General features: G+C 41.8%; 1 protein-coding gene across 1 annotated transcript in view; it reads right to left on the bottom strand.

The window, feature by feature from the left end:
* LOC126412773 (odorant receptor Or1-like) overlaps window positions 1-25,487 on the bottom strand; it is a 101,727-nt gene that overhangs the window by 66,909 nt on the left and 9,331 nt on the right. The window contains exon 2 of the mRNA XM_050082576.1: window positions 14,453-14,602. Coding sequence (XP_049938533.1) covers window positions 14,453-14,602 — 150 coding nt within the window. The remainder of the gene's footprint in view (window positions 1-14,452; window positions 14,603-25,487) is intronic.

Below are 25,487 nucleotides of genomic sequence, written 5' to 3'. Positions count from 1 at the left end.
GACAATCTTGCTATACCTCTAGTGACTAACGCTGTCAGTATCATTAATCTTTATTCTCTTTCTCATCTTCCTGGAGTGATCTCTTCCCCTGCCTCCTTTGCCTAGCCACTTCTGCATTTTTTCTTCTGCAGCCTGAGCTCTGTTCTGTCGCACTTCAGCAGTGCTTCTAAGTATCTACAGTGTGAATACACCTGGATGGAAGCCTAGTCTGCAGGCACTTAACTCGACCTACATTTCCCCTACTGAACACTAGACATGCATCACATGCAGCTGTATTCACAATAATTGAGGACACAAATACTGTTTTTGAACAATGCATCCATATAAGGTGATTGTAACTCTCATTTTAATTTTATGTTTTCCCATGCACACATTTTTTCAGCAGTTCAAGATTGGCTAGGTACCTGTAAGTTAGTTTTATAACAATTAAAACAGCAAGTGGAAACCATGTTTGTGGATGTATGCCTTTCCACTTGCTTCTGCCTGAAGGTATTTGCACCACGATATGTCACAAAGCGAATGCTGAGTATTATCATTTGTGGAATGTTTGGGGACGAATATTGGCCACACGGCTTACGGCTTTGTTTACACACTACGTAAGATCCCTGATAGCGTTTCCATAGAATAATTGTAAAGTGTGAATTTACTTGTCTGTCAGCCTGTAAACACCTCCAAGTGGCTTTCCATCTTCTAATTTCTTGCCTTTCATTTCTTTATTCAGTCTGAGAAGTCTACCTCCCATTCGCTTTTGAACATGCCCGAAACATTCTAGTTTTTCGGTTTTACTTCGTAAACCATAAGGATTGCTCTCTTAAAAGCACTGGAATCGCCATCACCTAGATACTTCACATACCTAGCACCATTTTGTTCAACTGAGCTTCGAAATATTAGTTTCATCCCAGCTGCTTCCATCCCACCATTTGACCCATGCTAATTTACGCTACGTACGTTCTTCTGTTTCTGCTACCACTTTTCTTCTTCACTGCCATCGTTGTCCTTTCTTGTGTGACACCTAGATTAATATATGCTCATTACTTAGAAGTCTAAGATTTTCTCTGTAACCACACTAATGACAGATGATCACCTTAAAGTGACATATGGTCCCTCTTCCTCTGTATTCCATCACAAGAGACACGCAGATTAGTCGTTCTTCCCCTTCATTGTTAATATTTATAGCTTCCTCAAAAGCTACTTTCATGGTCTCCTTGCACTCAACTTTGAGAGCACTCCTGAGGAGTATTGCATTGTAATCACTAAATCTAGTCACTGGTGCAGGCATGTTCTTCAAGTCACGAAACAAATTGTTGCCTTTCTGCTTACATCTAATCATCTCATGGTGTAACACAATCTTGTATTCGCCTCATACATCTTCCCATGGAGAGTGGAAGTCTTGAACTGTACATCATATTTACAAACTTTACATAAAAATATATAGAGTTCTTTCAACGCCAACTCTGTCACTGTCATCATACTGTCTAAGGCCCTTGGACCCACAATTACCACATGCTCATGAAACATTAATCACATGTGCAAGTACTCCAAAGACAGTTAACCTAAATCCACTGGAAAACTAGTCTTTGGCACTGTACACAGCATCATCAATTCCTTCTCTAATTTTCTTCTTCGATTAACTCAGTGACTTCGTCGAAAACTGTTCTTCACACTTAGGAGCAGTATCTATAACACTGTTATTTAAATTTCCTGTACCTTTTACACGTGAAATTCGCATTTCATCACTTTTTCGAATATGCGTCCACTGTTACAACCCATTTGGAGCAAAACAGGTTGACATACCCAAAAATAAAAACTGAAATAAGTTTGTAGTACGTGTTATTAAAAAAACACCTTGTAAACAAGGAAACAAGCAAAGGTAATCTTTCTTACAGCCACCTAGACTCGTCCGCAGTTCGTTTCGATTGTGTGAACGAAAAATTAACGCATAGAAAATTTATAGCATAGAGAGGGTGTGTATCACAGTATAGAAAGAGGGTGCATGGCAGTCACAGGCACTTTTTTAAAACACATTTCTAGCCATAATTGATCATGAAACTTCTCAGTGTTATTCTTAAAGTACCAGTCTAATAGATTATGCAATTAAAAATTGTATTTTTTGCAGTTTTGCCCTACATCTGCCCTTAAGATGGAGGGCGGGGGTTTGCACTACACATTTTTTATTTTTAAGCTTGAACGCTTGGGTATATCAAGCACACATAAAATTTATTTTCTGACCCTTCAGGAAGGCATTGGGGCTCCTGAAAGGGCAATACTAAATAAGTGACACAATCTCAGCCATAAGTCAGCAACCGATATGCAAACTAAGTAGTGTGAAGAATGTTCTATAACTGACGAAATATATTTGTTTTTCTGTTTCATCTGTGGAAAGCATACCATAATGTCTAAAGCTACAACATCAAAAGGCCTGGAAGCCCCAGGCAAAGTTTGTAGCGAGAGTCAAAGTCTGGTTTGAACTGGCAGCCGTTCCGCCAGTAATGCATCACAACTCAAAGCATTAGTGGCACTCTTCTCACAGTGACAGCATGGATACTATCATTACACTACATGATGACAATGCACTGAAGCCCCTGTTGTATCACCAGTCAGTTCCCAAGGTGACTTTTGCAATACAGGACGCTATCTTTCGATATAGAATTCTGAGCCACTTATCGTTGGCGATCTGCATCTTGCTCAAATGTTTCCAACAACTCAGCAACCAGTATCTCATCTCCTAGGAATACACAAGCCTTCCTACTCAATGCATCTGTGTTCTGATGCATTCTTCCTCATTTATGCTGCATTTCACAGTCATATTCACTTGATTTGAAAGCCCATGTCATCAAGCAACTACTTGAATCTTTTAGATTCAATAGTCACAGTAAGGCCACATGATCAATAATTACGGAAAATCACCTATCACATGTGGGTAATATTTAAAGAAATTCACCCAGAATACCAATGCAAACACTACAGCAATATCACTGGCATCACAAGATAAAATACACAGCCTTTCAAAATGTGGACGGATTAAGAAGAGATATCTCATCAAAATATCCTTAATCTACGGTATTGCTGTCATGTATTTTGTGGTCCACTCAAAAGACATCCGTTTCTAATAGCATAGTCTCTAGTTTGGTGAGAGTAGTATAGTCTTTCATGGATCATTTATAGTAAGTGTCCTTCTTTTATTGTGATTCTGGTTTCAATCCAACTGAACTTTTAATGTGGCCCTGGTATTGTACCTGACAATCTGTGAAAAACAATTGTTTTACCTTCAAACTTGGGTGTATCACTTGCAGTCCTGACAAGATGTTTGTCAGCCATTCAGCATTTTATTGTATTGTCCATAAAAAAATTATGTCATCCAAATATAGTAAACACATGCTTGGATTCAGTCTTCAAAGTAACAGATCTGCAGACTGCTGAAATATTGCAGACATGTTCCTCAGACCAGAAAGCATCCTAAGAAATTTATACATTATTGAAAGTATGACAAATGCTGTTTTTGACGTGTCTTAGGAACAATAGGAACCTGGTGACAGCCTGATTTAATGATCTAGCGAAGTGAAGTACTTGCAGTTCCTCAATCTATCTAAGTTGTCGTCTACACAAAGTAGCAGATATGTATCATATGAGGTCACTTTGTTCATTGATCATGTCAACAGAGAGACGATAGATTCTCTCACCATTTAGTGACTTCTTGAGTACTATTACTACAGGTGAAGTCCAGGGACTAGAGGGTGGCTGAATGATTCCATCGTTAACTGTTGACGAGACCTCTCTTCTAGAACATATTGTAAATGATAAAGGACTTCATAGGACTGTTACACAGTCTAGCATTCCCTGTCAGAACCTACTGATATGTTGAGTTTGTAGTTGGCAAGTATTGCCTTTCTTCAGCAGCCAAGCAAATTCCTCTGATACTGGATACTAAAGGCTTCTCTCTCACTGTGATAAATGTGACATTTTCCCACGCAATTGAACCCATTGCTGGTGGACGTGGAGGCTTCTAGCGTTAGCAACAAGTTGCGCATTTCACATTTCTCTGTAACTGCATTCCCCCTGCTGGAGATTGATCATCATCACTTACCTCTTGTATACTGACCATATAGTCCCACATGGGATCATAACATCTCTTATTTTAATATTACCCAGACAAACTGGCGTACACTTTTTCCCATTGACAGTTTCAGCCTTTCTAAGATCTTGGTCGGCTTGAACTTGGGGCAGATCTTCAGTTTCACTCTCCAAGTGCATCCAGCAGAAAGGTAGTTCTGTCACGATCTAAAATTTTTCATCCAGAGAACTCTTCCTGTACTGCCACGTATCGTTTCAGGTGCATTGACTTTTAACACCAAGATGTGGTTCAGCGGAAATTCGAGAAATAGGCCTTTTTTCACCTTTTCGTGTTGTCCAGCATACGGTCTATGATCTGTAGACAACGACAGCTTCAAAATGGCGCAGAAAATCGCTCCACAGAATGACATCAAAATTGTGTCCTCTTTCATAATTACTCTATATGAAAAATTTATTTCCTCCAATTAATTATCAATTCTACTTGGTGATTTCCCGTTTTCTTTATCAAAAACACTAAACTCGCTTGAGTGCCTATTCAGTGAAAACTTTCACACCGCTCCTCCCGATTCTACCACAATCACGTTTGAACCTCTTATGAGCCACATTCGTTTTACCTAGTCTTATCGGGAGTGTGGAGGGTTAACTGCTCTGGCTACTTTAGGCATTCCATGATTAGGGTCTCTCCTTGACTCTAAAATTGTGGGAATCATCTCGCCGAAATTTGATCCATCTTGAGACCAGGGTCAGTTAATGTCAAAGTGATCAATTACTCTACAATGTGGATAGCAAGAGTCTGATAGCTTTCGGTGATACCACCTGATTTACAATTTGTTTCAGTCATGAAAACGTAGTGGAGGTCATTATTATGTGAAGGTATGGAACAAATTGCTCAATCTCTTTGCCTAGTAGTACAAGACAAACTGCCGAATGCAAAGATGAAGGTGACTCGACTTTGACTTCATACCCTAGTGGAGGGATGATGTCCTGGCTAAATACATCAACCACTCGCTGTTCAACCTCTTCCAGCAAGACGTATTTTCACGTTTCATCTTACCACAAGGTAAATGTATGGCATGGAATTGTAAATTTACAGCCGGCCGCGGTGGCCGTGCGGTTCTGGCTCTGCAGTCCGGAACCGCGCAGGTTCGAATCCTGCCTCGGGCATGGGTGTGTGTGATGTCCTTAGGTTCGTTAGATTTAAGTAGTTCTAAGTTCTAGGGGACTTATGACCTAAGATGTTGAGTCCCATAGTGCTCAGAGCCATTTGAACCATTTTTTTGTGAATTTACAGAAACTTCAAAATCTTCTCCCTGTCGCTACCTAAAGGTAAACAACTTATCCCAATACTAACTCACATTTACTGTGTATCAACATTGCTCTCCCACCCCTAGGATAACTTCCTGCGTTCCTTAACGTGTTTACCGATTCCACATGGGTGCTTGCACCACCTGATAGATTTAAGCACACCACGTGCAGCTGAAACTCGTCTGACTGTGTGTACATGTGATCAAAATCTCATACACTCTGCAAAAAGCTGGATACATCCTCCATGTATTTTCCCGAAAAGGAGGGAATGAATGCAGCTACTGGAAAAATAATGATTATATTAGACTGTGGGGCTCGAGCAGCGAAAGCCTGAGGTTCCATAGGCGCCTTAATGGTAGCCTGGACACAGTAATCATTTTTTGACACCGACTGTTGTGCCTGCACTCCGTCTGCTCCTACAACTCATACTTCCTAAAGTAAGAGCATTTATCTGTTCCTGTGAAACTTTAATGGGACCTCACTACTGCTTGCGAGCGTAGCATGTAGTGCTGAAGCATGAGAGCGAACACAGAACCATGAAAATATGTTTTCCTTACAGACCATCAGGTGAGAGATCCCACTTCACTGACGCCAGAATTGTTCAGTGAGAGGGTGAGCTGAGTGTTGGAATTTGGTCAGCGTGTGGAAAAAGGTGAGCATCTGTATGGTCTGCAAATAATCAGCAGGAATTAGTAACTAACTTCATCTTTTATTCCAGTATACAGAATACAAGGGGCATGCCAAGAGACGGCGAACAAGCCACAAACTATTTGCGGTAGGGATCGCAGCCGGCTGCAGTGAACCCAATTCCGAAGAAAATAGGGAGAGAAGCGTGAAGGGAAGTGCATGTTGTTGGTCCGCCAGCTAAAACAAGAGAGTGAGCCAAATCAGGAATCCATAAACTACTCACATTCTCCAGACGAGAACTACTTGTGACTCCTTCCCTACACTTTCCACTGGTCGATGCAGGCACTGCTTGTAAAGCATGGCTTCCAACGGTTATCTGTTGGTGCTAATCTCTACTGACTTGAAACACAGTCCTGCTCCGGCAGGTAGGCCATGAGAGCACTACCGTGAATGGATAATTACAAAGGTGGAAAATTTTAATTCCGAATATATAGGCTATAAAGCGCACCCAGTAATTCCTCCGACAGGTGGCTGCCTGTGCAGCCATTTCTTTGGTACTGTTCTTTCACACAAAAGCCGTGGAGTGATATTAGTAAATATCCATCCCCATTTTCTCAAAAATTCCAACCAAATCATGCGCGATGTCCTGGTCTCCAGGCAGCTCATCCTTCGGTAGAGCAATTTTTATATGGTACAGCCACTGAATTTAAATTTTCTCGAAAAGGTTTTTAGTGCTTCCTTGCTCATTCTCTTTTTCAGTACTATTCTTCCTGTGTCATTGCCATTCCCGTCTAGGAGGAATGGTAGTTTCTCCTTAACGTCGTAATGTACAAAGACGCACCCGGAGAGTTTACCACATAGATAAACCATTAAATGAATTACAAATTACTTACTTTAATATTACAGATCGCTACTGCTCTAGTTGTTATTGCCAGTCACTTCACCAAAGATTTTAATCATCATTTGACGGTTCTGTATTATTTGGTAGTTGATATTGATATGTAAAGAAATACAGCCAGTAAACGTTTTTGAGAGCTCTGGAACCACACTTCCAATCTGTAAATGTTACAGCCTTCCCCGGTATGGCAACCACGAGCGACCCAAGATGTACAGGAAATATAAAGCCGGCCTATAACGTCAGACATAATATGTAGAACATGATGCATTTACAAAAAGCTTCTTATAAGAAACGTGAGTTGATGGGGGTTCGTTTATTGAACCACCAGTGGACCATAACCTCAGAAAAGCCTAAAACAGAAATTAAAAGAAAGCTACACCTAACTCAGTAAATCTAGCAAAGAGGCAGGCTCCGATCTTATCATATGCTGAAACCTGGTCACTGGACTCTAGCAGGTGAGTCTTCTACAGAGAGTTTCACGTATGACGGAAGTGCAGCGTACAGCATTATGTGGGTTTTAGAACCATTTAGGCAGACTCTAATTGGCTCTTACACTGATCGACTCAGGCGTTTGATGGATCACTTCTAGCCAAATTAAGATGAGTTGGGGGCAACCTTGAAAGAAAAATCTGAGATGATCATTGATCCATTTAGCACTTTAGATTAGGTATTCAATTATGCCAATAAAACAACTGTTCAGTCTCGTATAATTCGATCTAACCTACATATAGTTTCCTCTATAACGTAACGTAAATTATCATTATCGGTAAAATAGGCAAGCGCTTAATACTTGATAATAAAGTGAGCTACGTGCAATGAGGATGGGTGCCTGCACGACCTTGAAAGCTAGATGACAGAGGCTCGCCAGTTTATGCACTGTAAATTCCTTGAATACATTTACTAAAATGTGGGGACAAACATGGCGGACTAGGAGTCACATATAGAACTACAAGATCAAAGATAGTGGGGCAGATGGTCTGAGATCGAACAACGATTGCAACATCTATCGGGGTGAGAGATCAAATACGAGAAAAATTGACAGCTGAACAGGCAGTCATAGATAGAACTGATAGAGCGAGATGGATGGTGGCTTTGGGCTACATAGGCGTAACTTCTGTTGTAACATCCTTGGCTACCAAGTGTCAAACTACGAGAACAAGGATGGTGGAGCAAGGAGTCAGAGAGCGTACTAGCAGACTAAGGTGGCATCTCTGGGGTACAAAAAAAGAGCTATGGGAACAAAGAAGGTGAACAGCAGTCAGTGATCGAACTTCCGCGATTATGACGCCAAGTGGGATACATGGAACAAACTACAAGAATAAAGCTGACAGATCAACAGTCAAAATCGAACTTGTGGAGCAGGATGGCAACTCTAGGCTGCATACTCTTTGGCTCTTTCAGTTTTTGGGATGGCGTACATGTTCTCCTCACCATAACCTTGCTACTGCATGTAGACAGTCTGCATGCTTGCTATATCAGGAACGATACGGCACTAAGCTTATAACCTAGGAGCAAGAAGTCCCACTGCATATACTGCTTCAGTATCTTGGTTTTTCTACGTCATTTCCATCAGAGTACCAACAACATCACTGAGCGACTGAACTGATGACTTCGATGTGCTTACAGATTGCATACAGACAATGCCTCCAATTATATCAGTTGAACGCTTCTCACATTGTTCTCCTTATGCTTATTTTGGCATCTTTCATTTTTTGTTACTTTCGACTTCGATTAAATATGTGACGAAGCTCTCCTCCCTTTCATAGCGACTTCTTAACACTCAAGTTGAATTAAGGCACGTATTTCCCATCTCTTAAAACAATGCTAGGAAATAATGCGTTGTACAGTGATTTTAAATTATATCCATTTGTGTTCCACGTCTTTGTTCTCAGTGCTGTATATATGATGTTGACTGTTCAGTTATTCTATTTATGAAGGGTTTGACAGAGGTGAAATGTTTGATGTGCTTTTAACTCAGGATCCGTTACAAAACAAGGTGTATCATGCCATAAAATTGTTTCGAGAGGGAGAGCCTGCCAACTCTTCAAATAAGACAAATAATAGTAGGAATAAGTTTTTCACTGAGTAGCACAGATCCTTGTTTCTCGTTACTTTTCCTAAAAAACTATTTTTTTTCCTTTCCTAACGTTCCTCAGTACGCAGACAGTCATTGATGCTGTACCTGCCTCATGGTCACTGGTTCCCTGCTCTATATTAACTGTTTCAAAAAGCTTTGCCCTGTTTGTAATAAGGTATATGGCGCTGTTCTCAAGATATGGTTATTTAAGTGCCTTCTTGAAACATTTTTTTAAGTCCAGAACAATCTTAGACGAATCTAATTCTGGCACCAGTTTTGATCATATGACTCGTTCTATAGCTGGTAAAATGAAGTGTCCTCCTACAACAACAGCATGGTCAGGAAACTCGTTCACAATAATATACAAATTTTCAGTGAAGCTCTCTGCCTCTACACGTCCTGAAGTAGAAGATGTAAGAAAGCATCTCACTGTCATTTGGAGTCGCCTTTGACGCTTACCTTCACCAAGATTATTTTATAACTCGTAACCTGTAGTAACTGGCCCCAATACTTTGTCGTCATTGTTACCTTCAATAAGCGAGGCCAAATATAGGACCTACCACAAGTGCTACTGCTGTCTGATAATACAGTACAAACATTTTCTCTTACCAATCTACAATGATAATCGTGCCTTTCTAAGAATAAAAAGATTAATCTTTCTTCGATTACAGCAAGTAATTTATCATTGCCCCTGCGGATGGTTGCCTTTAACTTACAAAATCCATATGTATGCATCAAACGACCTCTGCCGCTTCCTTTGTGTTGTGCATGATCGATCTATTGAGTGGAGCTCTACAACCCCACCCGACAGCAGAAGAGAAGAAATCTGCATCCGAAATCCTAGCAGATTTGTGTGAGCCTCTGGTTTAGACATTTCACTCAGCTCCTAATTACAGGACCACTATCGACTCTGGGTAGGATTTTAAAAATTGTGAGCCGTTCTTTCACACCACTTGTGAAGCTGGCTGTCTCCACCAGTCCTGCCAACAGCTTGTAAGAACTATAAATGCCCTCTGAACCCAAACATAAGTATTCTGTCTTTGCAGCATGAGTGGTTGGATTCTATAGCTAACATCAGAAACGCTTGCACATCTCAGACAAAACTTCCCGTCAAATATTAAAAACCCAAGCACATGGAAAGAATTCTGCTCCTTATCAAACGCACAGAGCTCTTACATCTGCTCTTGAACTAAAATAGGACTTTTCTGCTTTGTCATAAAGTTAAGAAAAATCCTGTCTTTTAGAACTTAATCTACTGCCTGTAACAAACATATTACTTGAAGAACTCGAATGTTATCCAATCAACAGGTCTCAAAAAAAAATTCAAAAACACATTAAATGTTGTTAAAAATGTACAAAAACCAGAATGAAAACTTAGTACAAAAGTATCCGGTAGCACTTTTGCTCAGAAGCCAGCTCAGAACGTAAAGACGATATTTGTATCAAAAAAATGGTTCAAATGGCTCTGAGCACTATGGGACTCAACTGCTGAGGTCATTAGTCCCCTAGAACTTAGAACTAGTTAAACCTAACTAACCTAAGGACATCACAAACATCCAAGCCCGAGGCAGGATTCGAACCTGCGACCGTAGCGGTCTTGCGGTTCCAGACTGCAGCGCCTTTAACCGCACGGCCACTTCGGCCGGCTATTTGTATCAGATCAGTTATTAACATGAAGAGTGTTCCCACATACCACATAGTAAAGCTTACACACAAATACTTGAGTAAACATTTCAAGCTAGAGAACAACAGAAGTATAAAAACTCATTAGAATTAATCCTAAAAATGTAAGCTACAGAAATCCTGTCGTCCACAAAACTCATATTCTTTGAAGGAATGACTTGTATAATTCAATCCTGCTTGACACAGCTAACATAATCGCAGAACAACTGACAGGAAACCTAGAAGTTTCAAACACCCCTAAAGAAGAACTGATGCAAATCTGAGAAGTAATAATTGAACAAACCTACTTTCAATTTAACAGTTCATTCTATCTACTGAAGTACAGCCTGCCAACAGGAAGCCATTTTCACACACACTAGCAAACATCATAATGAATGACATTGAAAATAGACCTCGTAAGGGATAACTGGAACGAAAAATATGAAATATTACACTGTCACGCCGGCCGGAGTGGCCGAGCGGTTCTAGGCGCTTCAGTCTGGAACTGCGCGGCTGCTACTGTCGCAGGTTCGAATCCTGCCTCGGGCATGGACGTGTGTGATGTTCTTAGGTTAATTAGGTTTAAGTAGTTCTAAGTTATAGGGGACTCATGACCTCAGATGTTAAGTCCCATAGTGCTCAGAGCGATTTGAACCAACACTGTCACAGATATGTAGATGATATCGTTTTCCTCATGGATGAACCACAAGAAGATACAAACAGTTTACACAGACAATTAAATAAGATACACCAAAACATACAGTTCTACTTGGAAACAGAAATAAAAGAGATGTCAAAAATCACAAAATCTAACAGCAGACACAGTTTCAACACTTTAGGAAAGGAAACAGATAAACACATATAATACACAAGGAAGTAAACTACCCACAGTCTCATACAATGACAGGTATCAGGTATACGGTATACAGACTGTGTAAAACACCTCTAAACAAAAAGAACTATCAAGAGGAACTAAACGTGACAGTCAACATAGCACAAACCAGTGGACACAACAGCAAGACGGTATACAAAGCATACAGACTAGATGGCAACATTAAAAAGAAAATATTAACAGAACACAACAAAATTAAAAACAGACAACATGTGACAGTAATCACAATGCTGTTCATGTCAGAAACATATCCCTCAACATAAAGTAATACACCATAACATACCACAATCAACGTACACACAAGATTATTAACATCTTCAAAAAATAAAATTAACATATATTCAAGACAAGTAGCACAATGAAGAAGAAAATAAAGACTGTGATAGAAGGAAAATGTTACTGAAACAGTTCAGGAATACAGGAATTAACATGTAATAAGTGTGACTCTCAGTATATTAGGATGACTACAAGAAATTTTAACTTTAGGTACAATGAACGTGTAAGGTCACTGAAGCGTGCCCCAACCCAACATTCCACTCCACTGTTGTCCTCTAAACTCTCATGATCTCTCAGTCAGCCCTAAATCATGTGAGCAAGAACACTTGTAGTTTGCTACAGAATAGGTCATGTGCAGGGAAGTGTTCAAATGTGATATATTAGTTGGAAGAAACTTGTATCCTGTGTACCTAATAAATACATAAGAATAAATCTGACGCAAGAATAGAACATGTTATAAATGTAAATGTAAAAAATCAAACTATATAGTCGTAAATAGAAACAGATATAAAACAATCACTACAGAACTCGTATCAAAGTTAGTATAATTCAATTATTTTCCTTTTATTATAGCGCACTGAAGATGTCTTTCATAAACAGGTGAAGCACGTTTGTTAAGTTAAAGAAATTCGGTTCCAAAAAGTGGAATTTTTGTTACCTATATGATAAAGCGCAACTGACGTAGCAACTAGGGAAAAACGGATGGAAATGTTAGTAAAGTTAAAATGTGTGCAGTGCACAGAAATACATTGCTGTAGGAAAGGAGTGGGTTTGACGAGTCATGTTTTGCAATTTTTACTTTACAGTAAAAGCTTTAGTGGGGAATTAATCAAATTCAATAACAGAACACTGACAGGATAGCAATATAGAAAGCAGGAAGCAAAGGATGTTCCACAATTGTCAGTAAGTGTGGATCACCAAAAATCACCCTATACAGTCCATTGCTACACGGAGTCCTCATCTTTGTTTTAAGAGCCAGTGGTAGCAATTGTATAAACTGTACGCTAGATGAGGTCTGGAAGTTAATTGGATGTGAGAGTTGCCACACCTACATGCCACCAGATGCTTTGCTGACAGGTACTTACATTTTGAAGTGATATGATCCTTCAGTTCCCTATATTGTTGTGTAATAGCATTCATGATCGTACGCATTTACGAGAAGTGAAACGTGCTGCGACATTACAGGACTGTCTGCATCTTGGCTATGTACGGCGGAGCGAGTGTAATAGCGTGTTCGCCTGGTTAGGCATGGCTAGCACGTACACAAACGGTGTGCAGTGGCAGGTAACGACTGGTAAAACCCAGAAGGTGGGACAGACACGCACGCTGTTGACCAAGTGGTGCTTTCAAGTCATCGAAATTAACGCGGAAATACATAAGAAATACAAAAAAATACGTGAGGATGCCAAATTGTGCATCTGAAATTCACGAACCCACTGTAGCTCTGGACGCCGCTGTAAGACCTCTAGTTTACGAGTAACACAACCTATTAACATTAATTTTAAGTAAAACTACTCGCAAACCAAATCAGCTAAAATATTCATCGACAGATGAAATTGAAGCTTGTAATGCTGTAAACACGTAATAACTTTGCCACTATTTGAATTTCAGGTAGACAAAGTAATGATGATTATAACGAATATGATTAAATCAAATGAACGAGAGGTCAGAGTAGTGCATCGAACTCGTGCCATGACGTAAGCGTGTGTTCCCTTATAACCTTCATATTTCCCTAAATATAGAAATGTTAGTTATAACTGACATTTTAAAATTAAGTATTATGTTGATAGAGTGAAACAGGTACATCGGTAATAGTTCAGATCTGGTGTCTGTTACCTACAAATTTGGTGCATAACGAGAAAGAGTTGAAGTTTGTGTACCTTTTTGTCCTGAAACAGTCATTTGCATGTACACAGTTCTTTACGTTTTATTCATTCTAAAACAGTGCATGCTGGCATCACTCAATACTTTTATTGATAAGTGCTACTATGTTCATATCAGAATGATTTAGATGGTGGAAGAGTAATCTGCATGAGAAGATGGTTTTTTCCAGATGTTTCATTGTAATGAAATCGATGTAGTTCTAGAATATGATCATTTTAAAGACAAAAGTCATGAATACAACTATCTTCCTGGAAATAACCCGAACATACAGACAAAACTGTGGGTGTAGACTTCAGTTTATAAATGTATGGACGGATGGAAGAAGAAGATAGAACGCAGATAGACAAGATAAATGGACAGAAAAGTTAAAAGAAGAACAAGATACGTGGATAGAAGACGAAGCTAGAATAGAAGATAATGGAAGATAGATAGAACAGCATCTAACATACTACACGACCAACAGACAGCAGTCACGATTTATCTGTCATTCGAGCAGCTCCGTACCCACTGTTACTCTGAACCACTTCAAATCAAACAGTAAAACCAAACGACATGACTGTGACGTTCAGGTCTTAGTTAGGATACACAGTATTACTACCTTATCAACTGTGTTACTGTCAGTGTTATTTAATCCCCTTTTCTGTCCTTGTTTAATACACGCTCAGTTTTTAAGAATTGATTGTATATATAGAGTACTCATTACTTGTGAAGAATCACAGTTATTTTTACCTGAGGCTGCAGGTCTGTTTGATATTCTAACCTGACAGAGGTAGTAAATGATGTTTGAATGGTTCTGGTACCGGCGCCGTATAAATTCACTGCTATCTCCACTGCAGAACCGTAGCCTGGTGTCTGCCAGCAGTCGCACCGTGTGACGCAGCGTGCCGCCCTGTGCTACGAAGAGCCCCGCCTGTGAGGAGAGAACACACGCTGAAGTAAGGCAAATTCTGTAACAACAACAACAATACCATGAGCATTGCTAATACATAGCAACAGGTTAAGTCACTTGTGAAAATCATCTTGTCAAGACCGAAAACTTTCTTGGGGAACGAGGAGTTCAATAGGGTCAAAGGCCGAACTGTCAACTGGACACAGGATACTTGCAGCTTTCAGATGTCGGAACATTGAATAGATGGTATCACCACATAGGCCGGCACGAATGCTGTAAGAAGGCGGACAGAGCTGGATTCGATGAGAAAGGTCTACAGAGATTGTATTCGTTTTGTAACCGGCAGGGGAAACCAGCATTAGTGTATAAAGGTAATACCCAGAACATGTGACTGCGAGGAGATATGCATAAACATTCTTGACCTGTAATGAGACCTGACCTTAAGCGACAGGAATCAAACTTCGTAAATAAATATGCACAGCGATTCCGTGTGATCATTTCAAAGGAACTACTGGACTTCTTTTTTTCTGTAACTGACATTTTCAGCTAAAGGACCAGTGGCGCAGCTACCGAGAGGCAACATAAATCTACAGATAGGTTTCCTTGTATCGCGACGCTATCCCTATGCTAATCACCATGAGGCCTTCTCCGGCTCAGTTCCTCCCTGACCCAGTGCGTCACTCCCTACCTAACCTGATTACCCAAGACTCCTCTCAAGCGGCAACACTGATGGCGATCTCAATGGGGACGCCAGATCAACACAGGATGCTGTGAAAAAGTACTCCCAGAATCATTCCATCCACCACATGTGGCCTCTAAGTCGCTGGATTACAGGAGAACGTCACCAATCCCAGCCACTTACATAACAGTCCTTATTTGTAATCGTGTATAAATTTACCCACATACACAGGTCTCCTTGGAAATCACTTTTCTTATTTCCCATTTAATCGCCTCTTTTCTTCAAAACGGGATTACATAATGTTTGGACCCCACCATACTACTTCGTTTTTTATGCTACTAATTACAATAGCTAGGATGTATACTAAGTTTTCTTTACATGCTGTTATTCTTCCCATAAATTTTGATGACAGAATCCGTTATCTAAGCACTCGTTACATGAATTTACATACTAATGGAGACTGATATACCCTGTGAAACCTATTTACTCAGATTATGCAATTCACTGTTATGAACTCTTTCTATTCATTATTTTTGCTGGAAATAATGTATTTCAAAAGTTATTGTGTATGTAAGTTTTCGATCCACAAGCATCCATAAATAGCTAATAAATAGATCAGAAGAGTAGATTATCTCTAAATTGTAGACCAATTTTTACTCACAACAAAGACATGTTTATTTTACGATACCTTAACGGATATTATCGTCGTTCCGTGTGCCTAGTTAGACAACTTATTGATCTCCTTCAGGAAAAATTACTTTGTGTGCCAATTAATTCATGTTTCACATCCTTTTGACGGAATATAATTCTAAGCTATCCGTCAAATGCTAGTGCAAGGAGAGCTGTAACGAGGCCTGGTCTTTACCGATAGGAATCAATCTCCGTAAATAAATATACGAAGTGATTTCGTTAGAACATTTGCAAAAAATTACTGGACTTCTCTATTTACACACATCAAAAAATGTTTTGCTTCACCTCGCTTCCGAAAGTTCCGGAACCTGTACACGAAATTGGAATATAGATCAACGTAAACATCATTTCCGCCCTTTTTATTGCTCATGAAAACCACTCATTGCATGTTGTAAGACCATACAGCGAGACCTTCAGAGGTGGTGGTCCAGACTGCTGTACACACCGGTACCTCTAATACCCAGTAGCACGTCCTCTTGCATTGATGCATGACTGTAGTCGACTTGGCATACTGTCCAAAAGTTCATCAAGGCACTGTTGGTCCAGATTTTCCCACCCCACAAAGGTGATCCTCCGAAGATCCCTCAGTGTGGTTGGTGGGTCACGTCGTCCATAAACAGCCATTTTCAGTCTATCCCAGGCATGTTCGATAGGGTTCATGTCTGGAGAACATGCTGGCCACTCTAGTCTAGCGATGTCGTTATCCTGAAGGAAGTCATTCACAAGATGTGCACCATGCGGGCGAATTGTCTCCTTGAGACGAATGCCTCGCCAAGATGTTGCTGATATGGTTGCACTATGGGTCGGAGGATGGTATTCGCGTATCGTACAGCTGTCACGGCGCCTTCCATGACCACCAGCGGCGTACGTCGGCCCTACATAATGCCACCACAAAACAGCGAGGAACCTCCACCTTGCTGCACTTGCTGGACAGTGTGTCTCAGGCGTTCAGAATGACCGGGTTGCCTCCAAACACGTCTCCGACGGTTGTCTGGTTAAAGGCATATGCAACACTCATCGGTGAAGAGAACGTGATACCAATCCTGAGGTGGCCATTCGGCATGTTGTTGGGCCCATCTGTACCAAGCTCCTTGGTGTTGTGGTTGCAAAGATGGACCTCGCCATGGACGTCGGGAGTGAAGTTGCGCATCATGCAGCCTATTGCGCATATTTTCAGTCGTAACACGACTTCATGTGGCTGCACGAAAAGCATTATTCAACATGGTGGCGTGGCTGTCAGGGTTCCTCCGAGCCATAATCCGTAGGTCGCGCTCATCCACTGCAGTAGGAGCCCTTGTGCGGCCTGAGTGATACATGTCATCGACGGTTCCTGCCTCTTTGTATCTCCTCCACGTCAGAACAACTTCGCTTTGGTTCACTCCTAGGCGCCTGGACACTTCCCTTGTTGATAGCTCTTCCTGGCACAAAGTAATAAAGCGGACGCGATCGAACTGCGGTATTGACCGTCTAGGCATGGTTAAACTATAGACAACACGAGCCGTGTAACTCCTTCCAAGTGCAATGACTGGAACTGATCGGCTGACGGACCCCCTCCGTCTAATAGGCACTGCTCATGCATGGTGATTTACATCTTTGGGTTGGTTTGGTGACATCTCTGAACAGTCAAAGGGCCTGTGTCTGTGACACAATACCCACAGTCAACGTCTATCTTCAGGAGTTCCGGGAATAGGGGTGTTGCAAAACTTTTTTTGATGTGTGTATTAAGAGATACAATCCTGTCACACCAACATTTTCGGCTAAAGGACCAGTAGCGCAGCTACCAAGGAGCAACATTAATCTACAGATTGGACCTCTCTGTTTTCTTAAAAAAAAACCTTGTCAGTGACTTCATCGGAATTATCAATGACCTAATTATCGTCACCCATAAGAAAAGCACCTCTTCTCCTCTCTCAGCCCTACCTCCACACCCTAACTCTCCCCAGCCAGTCACTGTCTAAGATGGTGGAAGTAAGCCACGTGTGGTAGTAGAACCCTTAAAAAATTCAAAATAAATATTAAAATCAGAACACAGCAATGTACAGTTCATTAAAATGAAATAGTTAATAACAGTGCAGCTAACTTGGTACTCAGAAGTATCTGTACGTTACATGTACTCTGTGCGCTATTCTAAAACATATTTACTCAAGAAATTACTACAGGATTAACTTGTAGTATTTTTGACCATGTTCAAAATCATCGAAATGCTCTGAAGCCTGTTTTTTGTGCGACTTTTAGAAGAATTTCTCCTAATTTACTTAAAGTGTGTGATCTGTAGTATTTCCACGGCTAAATGTGTTTTGCAGACCATTTAAATGAAACAGTCGATCACGATGTAGTTATCTTACCTGTGCTCAAAAACATCTGAATGTTCTGAATTTTTTGCAATATATTGAGAAGGATCATTTTAAAGACAAAATTACGTAAAGCAGGACTTCCTTAGATGCAAACTTTGATTTCTGTGTCAGATGGTTTAAGGGACAATGAAACCTCAAATTAATCAGTTTCACAATCTAAATATTCTACGAAACTAGTCATGTGCCCCAAGGCACGCATTGCTAAGAGTGAACCCAGTGACCGGGTGTTTTGCTTGTTCCAACAAGTCTTGTTCTACCGGCATCCAATGTGTTTGACTCTTGGCTCGGCGTAATTCTGTATGGCACACAAGCTGCTCTGCAAATTGCACGTGGGCGCTATTGGTGATCTAACTTACAAGTTTAAAATGCAGTCGTTGACGAGGTTTATAAAAGCAAACAATGTTATTCCCATGTATCAGTTCATCAGAAACTCGTCTCCAAAGCCGATATTAAGGACAACCAAACATTATAGTGACCCCAAGTTAGTGTATTAACTTCAGCTTGCAGTTCAAAATGTTTGTCATCGTCTGCTGTCACCCAGTGGAATCTATGTACATGACATTTAGATGGAACAGCATATAGGACAGTAGCAGTGAAAATTCGTCTAGGTATGAAAGGAGGATTGTTATGCTTTGTGTGAAACGGGGGTTGCTACGCTTTCAAAGTCAGTCAGACATTAAAGCGATTCCATGCTGGACTTTACTTCGCAGAATAAAATGTTTGCCGTCTTCTGCTGATATAATACCAAATATTACAGTGCAGTTGTAATACACATTTGTGTAGATTTGATACGAGCGTTTCTATGTTGTCAACCACTCACTTTCAGAGTCTGTCAAACATTATACTGGCACCTTTCTAGGGTACTTACGTTACCTCCAACAAAACTTTTTCGTCTTCCGATGACAATGCTAAATCATATGGTCACACATTAGAAACTGTCTTTCAACTAGATATTTGACATAAATTTTGCACATTAGAGTTGTGCTGGGAACTTTGTAAAATTTTATAGCACATGCTATGTGATGTGTCAGCTACTGAGGTTATCAGCTACTGTGGTTGTCAGCTGTTATGGGTGTCAGCTACCGAGGATGTCAGGTACTGGCGTCCATTTTCCAGCGTTACCTGGCAACAGGTAACAATGTAACAGCATAACTTTGTACATGATAACAATGTAATGGGCTGACAGGGTAATGAGGTAGTGGGGTCACAGTGTAATGGGTAATGAATAAAATAATGTAACGGGGTATTGTCCGCCCAGTTAGCCGAGCGGTCTAACGCACTGCTTTCCGGGTGGGAAGGCATGCTGGTCCCCAGCACGAATCCGTCCGGCGGTGTGCCGGCCAGTCTGTGGATGGTTTTTAAGGCGGTTTTCCATGTCCTGCGGCGAATGCGCGCTGGTTCCCCTTATTCCGCCTCAGTTACACTATGTTGGCGATTGCTACGTAAACACTTTCTCCACATACATGTACACCATAATTACTCTACCACGCAAACATTGGGGTTACACTCGTCTGATGTGAAACGTTCCGGGTTGGTCCACTGGGGGCCGAACCGAATAACAACCCTGGGTTCGGTGTGGGGTGGCGGCGGGGTGAGTGGACTGCTGTAGCCTGCTGTGGGGGTGTACCACTGAGGGCTACGGCGGGGAGGAAGCCTCTCCCTAGTTTCTAGGTCCCCAGTTCCATACAGTACAATACAGTACAATGCGATATTGGTAAAAGGCTAACTTATATACAACATAAAAGCATATTAGTAAATGGGTAACAGTAGTATAGTGTAACAGTGTAACTCTGTAATTGCTTCAGTTGGGGGAATGGGATAACAGTGTAATGAGGTAACGTGGTAGCGGAGTAATGGGGTATAGGCAAACATATGCTAGTGTAATGGTGTAATGTTGTAATGGTCTAAGGGTGTGACTGGCAGAGGTTAATAGGAAACAGATATTGGCATTATGGGCAACTTTTGACAGAGTAATGGTGAAATAGGGTAATGGTGTAAGAGTGTTTTGGGTAACAGATAATGGCTAAGAGGTACCAGGTTGTGCTGTAATGATGCAACTGTGTAATGGTGTAATAGTGCAAATGTGTATCGGGTAACATGTAATGGGAAACGAAAAAATAGCAATATAAACAGCTGTAGGTAAAGGTTTCCAAATGAGAAGCGTGATATCTTCAAGAAGAGCTAGCTCAAAGATTACCATTTGCTGTTTACCATTGAAAGATGAGTGTTGTGAAAAAAAGCAAAGACTACTCTTATAAGTAGTGGTAACTAAGCTCTGGAAGTGCATAATTCTCATCCCCAGAAAAACAGAGTGAAATCTAATAGATAGGTTAGCACACACGTGTACTTCTGTAATTGAGTGCAACAGAAAGGGAGATCAGCTTGCATTGTGGACAACTCACTACTGCACAGTGAGTACCGATTTATGAAGGTAATAAAGTAAATTGAACATGTGTTAGGTTTCTGACTACAGCACCTAGCAGTATGTTAATGATGTATCCTCTATTCTGTAATTGTTGCCTTAGAGTTCACAAGATCATTAAATCATCCAAGCAGAAAATAATTCACATATATATACACTCCTGGAAATGGAAAAAAGAACACATTGACACCGGTGTGTCAGACCCACCATACTTGCTCCGGACACTACGAGAGGGCTGTACAAGCAATGATCACACGCACGGCACAGCGGACACACCAGGAACCGCGGTGTTGGCCGTCGAATGGCGCTAGCTGCGCAGCATTTGTGCACCGCCGCCGTCAGTGTCAGCCAGTTTGCCGTGGCATACGGAGCTCCATCGCAGTCTTTAACACTGGTTGCATGCCGCGACAGCGTGGACGTGAACCGTATGTGCAGTTGACGGACTTTGAGCGAGGGCGTATAGTGGGCATGCGGGAGGCCGGGTGGACGTACCGCCGAATTGCTCAACACGTGGGGCGTGAGGTCTCCACAGTACATCGATGTTGTCGCCAGTGGTCGGCGGAAGGTGCACGTGCCCGTCGACCTGGGACCGGACCGCAGCGACGCACGGATGCACGCCAAGACCGTAGGATCCTACGCAGTGCCGTGGGGGACCGCACCGCCACTTCCCAGCAAATTAGGGACACTGTTGCTCCTGGGGTATCGGCGAGGACCATTCGCAACCGTCTCCATGAAGCTGGGCTACGGTCCCGCACACCGTTAGGCCGTCTTCCGCTCACGCCCCAACATCGTGCAGCCCGCCTCCAGTGGTGTCGCGACAGGCGTGAATGGAGGGACGAATGGAGACGTGTCGTCTTCAGCGATGAGAGTCGCTTCTGCCTTGGTGCCAATGATGGTCGTATGCGTGTTTGGCGCCGTGCAGGTGAGCGCCGCAATCAGGACTGCATACGACCGAGGCACACAGGGCCAACACCCGGAATCATGGTGTAGGGAGCGATCTCCTACACTGGCCGTACACCACTGGTGATCGTCGAGGGGACACTGAATAGTGCACGGTACATCCAAACCGTTATCGAACCCATCGTTCTACCATTCCTAGACCGGCAAGGGAACTTACTGTTCCAACAGGACAATGCACGTCCGCATGTATCCCGTGCCACCCAACGTGCTCTAGAAGTTGTAAGTCAACTACCCTGGCCAGCCAGATCTCCGGATCTGTCCCCCATTGAGCATGTTTGGGACTGGATGAAGCGTCGTCTCACGCGGTCTGCACGTCCAGCACGAACGCTGGTCCAACTGAGGCGCCAGGTGGAAATGGCATGGCAAGCCGTTCCACAGGACTACATCCAGCATCTCTACGATCGTCTCCATGGGAGAATAGCAGCCTGCATTGCTGCGAAAGGTGGATATACACTGTACTAGTGTCGACATTGTGCATGCTCTGTTGCCTGTGTCTACGTGCCTGTGGTTCTGTCAGTGTGATCATGTGATGTATCTGACCCCAGGAATGTGTCAATAAAGTTTCCCCTTCCTGGGACAATGAATTCACGGTGTTCTTATTTCAATTTCCAGGAGTATATATATATATATATATATATATATATATATATATATATATATATATATATATATATATATATCAGACAGCTAGAACCAAAGTAGCACCTGTGAACTTACCTTGGCTGGACCTAGAGCATGCAACAAAGGTGTCTTATTATGAATGTCTTTTGAGATTGGAATACACTATTAGATTTCCGATACAGCCTAGTATTTTTGGCGCTTAAAACATCAGTCTAGACCTGTGCTGTGATAGTCTCATGCAAAACAACAAGGGGTGCATGCTCGCTCCATGGAAAACACAACCACACCGTAACACCACCGCCACCGAATTTTACTGTTGGCACTACACACCCTGGCAGATGACGTTCACCAGGTATTCGCCATACCCACAGCCTGCCATCGGATCGCCACATTGTGTGCCGTGATTCGTCACTCCATACAACGTTTTTCCACTGTTCAATCGCCCAATGTTTACGTCCTAACACCAAGTGAGGTGTCGTTTGGCATTTACCGCCGTGATGTGTGGCTTATGAGCATCCGCTCGATCATGAAATCCAAGTTTTCTCACCTCTTGCATAGCTGTCATAGTACTTGAAGTGGATCCTGATGCAGTATGGAATTCCTGTGTGATGGTCTGGATAGATGTCTGCCTATTACACATTACGACCCTCTTCAACTGTCGGCAGTCTCTGTCAGTCAACAGACGAGGTCGGCCTGTACGCTTTTGTACTCTACGTCTTCCTTCACGTTTCCACTTCACTATCTCATCGGGAACAATGGACCTAGGGATGTTTAGGAGTGTGTAAATCTCGCGTACAGACGTATTACACATGTGACACCCAATCATCTGACCGCTTTCGAAGTCCATAAGTTCCGCAGAGCGCTTCATTCTGCTCTCTCACGATGTCTAATGACGAGGAAGCTGATATGGAGTACCTGGTAGTAGGCGGCAGCACAATGCACCTAATATGAGAAACGTATGTTTTTGGGTGTGTCCGGATAGTTTGGATCACATAGTGCACCACGTATTATTTGCGATGAATACGGTGAAATTTGTGACATTTCAAAGTTGATAGTAGTATAAACAGAGTAAAAACATGTTTAAACACTTCCTTTTTCTGATTCACATTCAAGCCAACATCACATTTTACACCCCTTGCCGTGGTTTTTGTAAGTCTGAGGCTGCAGAGTGTTTGCGTAGGCCAATCACCGAGTGATCTGTTCTGTCGTTACTGGAGTCCTGGTGCCGTGTCCTGATGGCCTCCCCTTAGGTTTGCATGCGTGGGCATTTGTTTACAGGAGAAAGCTACAACATGGCCAGGAAAGTCAAGATGATCCAGTTACTCTTTACTTTCAAGCCTATGTAATTTTCTTCCATTTTGTTCAGCTGCATCAGTGCAATGCGCTGTCAAACTGAAGTACCATTTTCTCCCTCTGATGAATGTCCTGTAGAGACTTATGCTATGGTCAGCCTGATCAACTCCATCAATGTTTTCAATGTAAAGCCGAATCATTAGAGGCTATTCGATACCTATGCATTTCTTCTTACTCTGCGAAAATCGCTTTAGTGTGTGTAGTGACTTTACAGATATCCATACTGTTGTCATTCCATCTTTCAACTATTGCATTCCTAGACTTGTCGCTTTTTAATTGAATGGTTCCCTGATGGAATTTATTCATCTACTTACTGTCTAATAGGTCACATTTCGAGATTCATTTTTTCTCTAATTTGCTCTGTATCCTGAAGGCCTTTATCATGTAATTCAGTAAGGAAGGGAAATGATATCAAGTAATTATCAAAAAGCAGATGATAGGAGTATTTCCCCAAATTCAATAACACATCAGTATACTGTAGAACAACACTCGCTCCTAAGACCAAGTGTTTGTAGTTCTCCGGTAGGGTAATGCTCGTACTTTGATAAGGATCCACCATGCAATTTGTCTAGTCCTTGTAGCTCCAGTTCAAATTTTGTAGCCGTATTGTATTGGTTTTCCCCTGAGAACTGTTTGCATCTATACTTACCAAATTAAGCTATAGTTGTTTCATCAACGCTACGTTTTCCTTCACTGGTTGCACTTCCCTGACGGCCGGAGTGGCCGAGCGGTTCTAGGCGCTACAGTCTGGAACCGCGCAACCGCTATGGTCGCAGGTTCGCATCCTGCCTCGGACATGGATGTGTGTGATGAACTTAGTTTAGTTAGGTTTAAGTAGATCTAAGTTCTAGGGGACTGATGACCTTAGCAGCTAAGTACCATAGTGCTCAGAGCCATTTGAACCATTTTTAGCACTTCACTGCAATTGTTCGTTAACCTTGTCAAATCACATAACTGTAAGTTGGACATTATGAATTCGACCGTGTTATCCCAAGTAACGAGATTATTGTTTCCTAGTACATATCCGCCTCAGTATTTCAGTATAACTGCTAAGTAAATAATTGTAATAAATAGCCTCCTTTTAATTGAAATCAATCTCCCAATCTATTATGTTTGCAACATATTCGTTTGTGAATGTGGTAATCGTCTCAATCATATCATCATCAAAACAAGACCAAAACACACTGACAGAAAAAAAATAGCAACACCGCAAAATAATGAATGTACAGTAACGAATTTTTAGGAATACGTTTGTATAACATTTCAGTGCTTAACATAGCAAGATTACAGGCTAATGTAAGCTCTGCTCTAGCATTCGGGAGAACGACGGTTCAAACCCGTCTCCAGCCATCCTGATTTAGGTTTTCCGTGATTTCCCTAAATCGTTCCAGGCAAATACCGGGATGGTTCCTTTGAAAGGCCGATTTACTTCTTCATCCTTCCCTAATCCGAGCTTGTGCCCCCTTTTTAATGACCTCGTTATCGATGGGACGTTAAACACCAATTTCCACCTCCGGTAATGTAAGTGCGAGAGAAGCCATTGCAAATGTAAAACTCTGGTACATTAAAAACTGGGGTAACTGCCGCACTGTTGAATGCAAGCAAGCAAGTGTGCATGTATTGTGTGGTACAATTGTAGGATGTCGGATTTTTGAATGGAGTTCCGTGCCTGTTGCACTTGGTCGATCAATACAGGGACGGTAACTGCTGGTTACGGATGACTGTCGTCCAATGATGTCCCGTATGTGCTAGATTGGAGAATGATCTGGTGATCGCATAGGGCAAGGCAACATGTCGATACTCTATAGAGCATGCTGGATTACAGCA

The sequence above is a fragment of the Schistocerca serialis genome, chromosome 1, assembly GCF_023864345.2.
Source record: "Schistocerca serialis cubense isolate TAMUIC-IGC-003099 chromosome 1, iqSchSeri2.2, whole genome shotgun sequence".
Taxonomy (NCBI): domain Eukaryota; kingdom Metazoa; phylum Arthropoda; class Insecta; order Orthoptera; family Acrididae; genus Schistocerca; species Schistocerca serialis.
Note: the sequence above shows the minus strand (reverse complement) of the source record. Positions and strands in the feature narration are given on the sequence as shown.